The following is an 8990-nucleotide window of genomic DNA, read 5'->3' on the forward strand; positions in this document are numbered from 1 at the left end:
TCAAATAATAAAATTCGTAAAAGTTGAAAAACTTTAATTAGATATAGTTAGAAACCAAATTCAAATTATAATTAGATTACAAATAACAAACCTATGATTCAAATTACGTTGAATTCACCTAGTAATTGATAATAGTTTTTATAAAATATAAAATCACCATCACGAAAAGGATAAAAAACTATATTACAATGTGATATATAATATTGGTTATATTAGATAGTAAAATTAAGAAATAAATAATTTGAAAACCAAATATTTTCCAATTTTAAAAATAGATTTTAAATTCATACGGTTTCTGTTATGATATAGAATGTGATTTTTTACTTTTATTTTTGTAAGATTTTGTTTATATATAAATTTTATTTTTATTTAATTTAATAGTTTTAGATAATATAATTTTGTAGATTTATATATTGTAAAAAAATAAAGAGATGTCACATAGGATAAATACCTATGTGGCAATTTTTAAAAATAGCTTTAAATTGTAGAAGACTTTAAAATGTTAGGATACCTATTATTTTAATATTTATATAGATGACACTAAAAACTTTTATTGTATAATATAATAATAAGTTAACAAATATTTAACTAGGTAAGAATTAAACAAAAAAAAAATGAAGTTACATTAGTGGTTGTTTAGATTTCGGTTAATAGTGACCAGACAATTAAAAAATATATACATCTATTAGAGGTCTCGCTAAGTTAGGATTTCGCTTCTTTGGATGTCTTTCATTCATCCGGATATGTCTGCATTGTCATTGTACTTGTGCTTTACCAATTTGCTCGGATAATTTAGTTATACACTAAAATTACTAAGCAATTTAATTATCAATCTATATATGTATGTTGTGTTTATCTAAGTTAAAATTATGTATAATATCATTGCAATTTTCATATAATTATTATTTTGATATATAATTGTGATAGCTTAAGTATAGATTCCATATTTATTTTTTAGTTCTTTATTAAAAAGACTGGTTTGACATCCGGTCTGGTTTTCAAAACATTGATTTAATAACAAAGTTATATAATAAAAATACTATACAAAAATCCTTATAACCAAATTTTATTTATATGATAAAAATCCTATACAAAAATATAATTTAATAAAAACATATTACATTAAAAAAAATTATAGTAAAAAATTTAAATATTAACTTTAAAGATAAAAAATGATGTAAAATATAAAAATATTAGTTTTTATAATTATATCATAAAAAGATTAATTATTAATGTCTACAAACTTAAATAAGAAAATAATAATAGTTTAAATTTATTAAAATAAAATTAAATCTAAAAAAGATAAATAACGTATATGAAATCATCATTTAATCTAATGGTTCTAATTAAAAGTTGAACTTTATCTAAGAATTCATAATTCTCTAAATATGAATTAAGGTTTTTTTTTTTATATATATTTAAAAATAAATAAAAAACAGCTATAATAACTTAATTTATATTAATATTATAATATTATTTATACATTTAATCACTTAATAAATAAATAAATAGTCACTTAATCCCCTAGATCATAAAAAAATGTTTATGTTTTTACTTAATAACCAAAAAAACTGTATTATTTTAATATGTATAAATATTATTTATCCATTCAACCACTTTATCAATTTAGTCGCTTAATATTTAAAAAACAAACGAGTCCTAAAACGAGTTATTATACACAAAGATGATATAATAAGCTTTACTCTTAATTTTATAATTTTGTTTTAATAATTGTCATAATCAAACAGTTAAAATAATATAATATATCATTTTCTTTATTATTTATATTACATTTGTCTTCAAATTTGAGTCGCATATGATCATTGTCACTCTCAACCTTTTAGAGTCGTATCATTATTAACTTGAAACACATCTTGTTATTACGTATCGTGTAGACATATATCTAAACAAACTCAAAATAATTCAAAAAGTATTCAAAAAGTATCATTATTAACTTGAAACACATCTTGTTATTACCTAGACACTCACTCCTTAGTTACAACAATCAACAAATATCTTATCAACTCGTGTCCCGATATCTTAAGCCATGGAAACTACTTTTGTATCTACTTTAGGAAGCCAACACCAACCTTTTCTAATTAATTCCCTAAAAGAAGATTGGGAAAAGGCAAGAAAACCACACACACTTATCTTCATACATGGCACATTTATTTTGCGTTGCATTAGTCATTTTACGACTGGCACAAAATCAACCATTCAAGTTTGCGTCAAAGGCGTGACCCTATCTGGAAAATAAATACACACATTTTGACCTCTATCTCAAGAGTAAAGTAACAAATTCAATGGAATTAGATTTTGTGTTGTCTGCACATCCAACCCCAATATCAATTTCGCTACTATTGAAACCCCATATCGATAGCAAATGTTTACAAAGGTATCAAGCACAACATTGTTTAATACCAAGAATACAAGCATAACATGGTTTCCATATAATTTAAGAGTAAATTTGAAACTTTGTCCCTAATATTCTAAGTAATATATAAGGAATAAATAGAAATCGTAAGACTAATATTCAATATTTGTCTCATCAAAATAACTTTATTGGCTTTGTCTCTGGATGTATTCAGAAAAGGAGGTTTTAAAATACCGATATAAGCATGAAAAAGTAACGTCTCACATTGATAATCATTTATCAACCGCGTCCATAAGCATAATGATTTTGGTGTATTTTTGTAAAATTCTACTGGATATCCCAAATTTTCATTACTAAGATGTTTTTGTTTGTTTACTTCTGGAATATGTACTTAATTAGTGATGAGATTCAATAATTAATCATATACACCATATTTGCATTGTAATACCACTCGCGTCGCTACTCGCAGCTCCATTCTCACGGTCTGACACCTACCCCGTATCTGAGCAAGAAATTAAGAACTTCAATTCTTTATTGATCGACCTTTATTTAAGAACGAGAGATAGTGCTCGCGTGTTGTGGCGGTGAGACGGTGGGGTGATAGGTAATAGGAGGTGATAAGTTATAGAGTGTGATAGCCAAATACTTTAGCCGTGCGGGCTCTTCCCTCGGATTTAAAAATTCGTCGAAAGTATATCGAATGAGATCTTTAATGAAAGAGCACGAAATTTTAAGAGCACCTATACAATTTTTATAATTTATCAATATACGGTTTTTTAAATAAAAGATTTTGAATGAATTAGAGGAATAAAATAATTTATGGATGAGAGAGAAAAAAAATGAGTGGTTGAGATTTGAGGAGAGAGAAAAAAAATGAGTGATTGAGATTTAAAGTTATTATAAGTATATAAGATAGAAATGTTTAAATTATTGATAAAAAATAGTTCAAATTTTAAGTAGTTCAAATCACCTTTTCTTAGAAAAATGGCAAAATGATTTATATTGATTTATATTTTAGTATTAGATAAAGTCCGCAACAACTACTGTATTCTTTTCATTTGGGCAAAAGATGATGGTTGTTGCTACTTCAGGCCCAATAAGGAAAAGCATGCTCCAAAGTCCAAACCCATTCCATATAAGGTGAAGGCGCCCATTGACGTCAAAAGAACCATGTATAGATAGATGAGAGTAGACATTCACATGATCCATGTAAACTTGTAAAGTTGTATTCTAATTAGGCCAGAATTTGGTTCACCAAAATGAGACGTGTAACATGAAGATTGATATATAGATTAGATTAGATTTGATTAAAATATTTGTTTATGTTAACGGTGATCAACCATGTATGGACTTGCACGTATACTATGTAGACCAGTTGCAAATACTACTGTGTAATTAATATAAATAATTGTCATAAAAGCACAAAAGAATACAAACAAATTTAGAGGAATATATCAAGGATTTCCAAATCTTGTTTACTTTGAAAACGAAGCACGTGCCCAATTAAATATATTATTAACGCGTCACTACTCTTGCATCGTAAACTGCTACACGTACGATCGATTTGACTTACAAAGCCAGTACTTCTAAATTCTAATTTGATACGTAGTATTATAATATCTGTTCTGCCATTCAAAAAAAAATAAAAAATAAAAAAATAATAATAATATTAAATTACCTCCACATACGTAGATCGAGGCCGGTTTATGTGTTTACGCATAATAATTAAGCACATGATCGATCTATCTATATATTAAAGGTAGCTAACTAGAATAAACTAATCAAAAATTGTAACCTTCAATGAATCATCGGAAATGCATGGATATATATATATACACTTTTAACTAGCTATCATCATATTCATATTCATATTCATATATATACAAATCGATCTCGTTCTTGAAATTAAGCACCATATATTATTGAAGTGACAACTAATTAATTACTAGATATCCTCGATCGTAAGAAATTTGAAGGTCAAGCTTCACTAAATAACCATATTGATAATGATTTAATTAATTTTGATGAGAGGAAAATTTAAGGGTTCAAAAAAGCAGTTACGTACTGAAGGATACCTTTAATTAATTTAATTTGTTCAACGTACATATGGTCAAATTAATTAGTGAAGCATGATCAAGTTCCTGGCTAACTTGAGAGATCGAATCACTATTATGCATTCGTCTTACGTATGGGAGTATTATCTTTTGTACAAGTAGGGCAAAAGTACTATTGAATAATAACAAGCCGGCTGGAGAATTGTTCGTGTTTGTCTTATTTGTTCATAGACGAATACCCGCGCAATGCGACGGTGTAGGCGGCGGTGTGTCGGTGGTGGTGGTGGCGACTTGTAGTAACAACGACGGCGAGTAAGATAGATAATTGATGTAAAACAATTCATGTGATTTAAGGAGTTAATGATGGTAATTTAGTAGATAAAGATGTATTTTAATTTACATATGTAGTCATTCTGATACGCATGTTATTTTATTTATATAACTTATTAAGCTAGCTATTTCGGTTTGTGATTAATCAATGAAATATTTTCAACATTCATAAAATATTTATAGTGTAGATACATATTAGCTCCAACGTACTACTATATACTAGCTAGTATTTATTTTTCTCAACTGCATGTACATAGATTTACATGTGCATGCGCATGCATGTTTATTGATCATTAATTTTGTTAAGTTGTTGATCTATATATACAATGAATAAATATAATGAATCACCAATGAAGAAATTGATATATACCGGCCGTATGTAATTTCTAGCTAAACTACTAAGATTAAAAGAATGATCGATCGATCAGAAAAGCTTGCTTCCAAACTCTTGAATGTTGTCGCCAGTCCTTGAATAGGAAGCGGCAACGTCACTAAGCTCGGACAGGCTTCTTCCGAGACGCAATGCAACCTTCATCTCAAAGACTTGGCCGTTTTCTCTGCGGTGGACATCTCTTTCCTTCAAGTTTGATTCAATGGATTCCTTGATCATCTCAAAGAAACCTGCATTGCTTCGGTACATCTCAAACACCATGCCCACCTGGCCCCCGTGTTGTAGCGTGTTCACAACGCTGGCCATGGCACCTCCCATGACCCCAAGCATCATGGCCCCAGGACATGCGGAACCAATTGCCCCTAAGCCGGTGAGCAGAGGACCGGCTATGGCTAAGGCTTTGTTGAGTTTCACGGCCTTGTTGCCTAACCTCAAGTAATCCTCTTTATCTTTTATCTCCAAAACTCTAATGATGTTTCTCATCTCCTCTTCCAGCTCCACACTCCAGCCATTATTATCTTTTTGACGACGAGTAGTAGTAGTCCTTGGTTGTTGTTGGGGCCACCAAACCGCAGGTTTGACTTTGGCCGGGAACTTTTCGAGCATGACACCGATTAGAGGAAGAGGGTAAGCTCTGTCTAAAGCTAAAACTTTCTTCATGGCTTCATTTACATCAGTAATACTTAGACGATTGCGGACGCCTATGGATGCCATTTTTGTCTTGATTTCGGCTTCAAGCTGCTTGAACAGGCGTGCGGCGTTTCTTTGTTCTTCAGCGAGTTGGGATGGTTGGATTTTGTTCATGATAACCAGCATCCCGGTGGCAGCCAGATACAAGAATGTAGATGACAGCTTAAGTGCTTCCAAACTAGCAGCTGGCAAAGTGGTAGTAGCGATAGCAGCCATGGTGGCAGCCGAAAGAGTAATGGTGTTGATGGACGTCAACAGAAGGCTGTTCCAATTGGCCCTTTGCTCTCCGATGTTCTTATGCATCTCCACCCGGTCCGACACTGTCTCTAGTATCAGATAAAGCTTTTCCATCACTAACAATTCTTCATCATCTACTACTGTATTAGGCCGCAGAGACTTATCACTGGGGCTTTTAGGCTTGCTGGGTGAAGATGAGATTATTCTTGTTGACATTATTTCTTCCACCAAACCTATGTTTGATGCTACTACTGCAATATTAGTATTATTATTTCTAGTGTTAATCCTGGGAAAATGGATAGCACTCGTTGCCACGTCTCTATTATTATTATTATTATAATGAGACGACGATGAAGAGCCGAATAACAATAATGTATTTGAACGAATCATGCTTGAAGCTGCTTGATTATTAATAATGGCAGCCATATATACCCGATCGATGTAGTACTCAATCCTTTTTTTTCTTTATGAAAAAAAATCTCCGTATTTATATGATCACAGCTGGGTGTACGTACGTGTGTGTTAATTTGTTGTTTCTCTAGCTACCTAGCTAGCTTTAAATTAAGGTTGATATGTGTGTGTTAAGTTGTGAAATGAAATGGTCGATATATGTGTGTTTATATAGATCGAGCTAGGCCGGGCAGTTATTGAATAGAGAAAACTACTCATGAAGTGGTCAAACTTTGAATGGATATAAAAAAAAAAAGTGTGTTGACATCATATCATATAATACTAAGCTAGCTAATATAATTTGGATGGACCGTTTCTTAACAACGCCCTATTTTGACCCTGACCAATTATTAACTATGACAATTATATGGGTATATGTTAAGTTGGCAGGAATCAATTGGAATTGTTTGGGTTCAATTTTAGTACGTACAATTAACTAATTTTGACAAATATTACGCATAATATATAATTCAATTCAACCAATATCAATGCACATATAATATTTGACAAGTTAAATTAAATGTATTGAATTGAAGTTTAACTACTAATGTATTAAAAACCGGTAATTTAGTCATATTGGAATGTTATTAAAACCGGTAATTTAGTCATATCGGAGTGTTATTAGACATATTGGTTTTATTGACTGGTATTACCAAATTGAAACGCGTAAGCTGTTCTAGATAAAAAAATAACCAAAAGGCTTAGTTTAATTTATACATATATATATATATATATATATATATTATATAAACACTACTATACTTATTACAATCTAACAAAAATAATCAAAATATAATAACAATTCAATTAAAAATAATACCTAATAAGTATTTCAAAACAAAATATAAGTTTCAAAGTTAAAAAACGTAACTCTTGCAATGTCAGCAAAAAGTTTCTTACAAATGATCAAATGGCATTTTTAACCTACTATATCAACATTTTCTCATACCATCACTCTAAATGTCTTAAATCTGCAATCACATGTCTACAATTACACCATCACTTTCTTAATCTTGCAATGTTGGTTTTAGCTAAGAAAGTGTGTATGTTTCACAGCATATTAGCACCAAATGCCATTAGTATTCTTATTTTCACAATTTCATTCTAGACGATGCTAGCCTCATTATATCGAGCTCACCGGCCTTACTTTGTGGGTTGATTTATATTCATGACTGATGATGTACCATACTTAAGCCTCCGGACCTTCCGGCTTACCTATAATTAACGACGAGGTTTGGAGCAAAGATATTAAACAGGCTCCGAACCCTCCGCCTAACTCGCAGACAAATAGTACGATATAGCACGTGCATTAGTACGAACAACTCATGCTCATGTCTCCTAACCAACGACCTTGGCACAACTGGCTAACGGTAACGTAGACATGTCGGAGGATACCGTTAAGTCGACCGTTAGGCCCAACTTTTGGATCCTTCGGCCCAACTCCCAAACCCTATGTGGAGGGCTTATAAATACCCTCCCGAGGTCTTTAGAAACCTCAATGCATTCAATACACACACAGACATATACTTGGTGGCGTGAGGTCTCAATGGTCCCATACTATTAAGGAACTGCCAACAAGTCATAAAACACTTACTATCACCCTAAATCCATTTTCTCATACTAGATTAAACCCTTCCTAATTTAAGTGTAACTTTACTCTTAAACAAGTGGCGCCATCCACACAAAAACAACCATAATCTTGTACGAAAATGGCAGATGACGGTAGCCCACGGTCACCTCCGGGGTTTGAAACCTCAAGAACAACACCTACGGCTCCTCCGACGGCTAGACAGCTAGAGGAGTTCGCACCACTCTTAAGAGAATACCTTAGACAGGTCGATAGGCAAAGCGTCCGAACAAGATTAACTTAGTCGGACGAAGCGGAAGCTACGGAAGAAGATTTTGAAGCAGAAACTCCGTTTCATAGAGCTTCCGGAAGCAGGCCAAGAACAAGGGTCCACTTCGATGAGCCCCCGAGAAGAGACCTTAATTACCATTATGAAGAATATTCAAATGGTCCGGACCTTCCGCCGTTGGCAAGAGAACATGTTCGCACATCGGGGCAGACGTATAATTCAATTACCATGCTTATAATAATTCACCTCCATATTATAATCGTTATCCAAATGCAAATTCCCAACAATTTTATACTCCGCAACCTACCAGGGGATCAAAGAATGCACACGTTCACTTTTCGACTCCACAGCCTGGTAGAAGACAAGCACAAAATAATTATTATCAATCGTATACCCCCAATGATACAAGGTATGCTCCGCACCCTCTGAGATGGTTTCCAAGTGACGAAGACATGATAGTTCATACGGAACTGGGCCCTTTCATACAATGGATCGAAGACTACCCACTGCCAGAAGGAGGGTTGCCAAAAGGAATAGAAATGTACGATGGGAAAGAGGATCCGGACAATCACTTGAAACACTTCAATGGAATGATCCGGATGCAGAGA

General features: G+C 32.4%; 1 protein-coding gene across 1 annotated transcript; it reads right to left on the minus strand.

Moving 5' to 3' along the window:
• Positions 1–5182: 5182 nt before the first annotated feature.
• LOC122592270 (probable F-box protein At4g22030) lies at positions 5183–6502 on the minus strand. Its single transcript, XM_043764459.1, has one exon. The coding sequence runs from the start codon at positions 6500–6502 to the stop codon at positions 5183–5185; it is 1320 nt and encodes a 439-aa protein (XP_043620394.1).
• Positions 6503–8990: the final 2488 nt, after the last annotated feature.

The sequence above is a fragment of the Erigeron canadensis genome, chromosome 3, assembly GCF_010389155.1.
Source record: "Erigeron canadensis isolate Cc75 chromosome 3, C_canadensis_v1, whole genome shotgun sequence".
NCBI classification, from domain to species: Eukaryota; Viridiplantae; Streptophyta; class Magnoliopsida; order Asterales; family Asteraceae; genus Erigeron; species Erigeron canadensis.

Bases quoted from the DNA above. Each gene is read 5' to 3' on its own strand.
- LOC122592270 (XM_043764459.1), bottom strand. From the start codon at position 6,502: ATGGCTGCCATTATTAATAATCAAGCAGCTTCAAGCATGATTCGTTCA.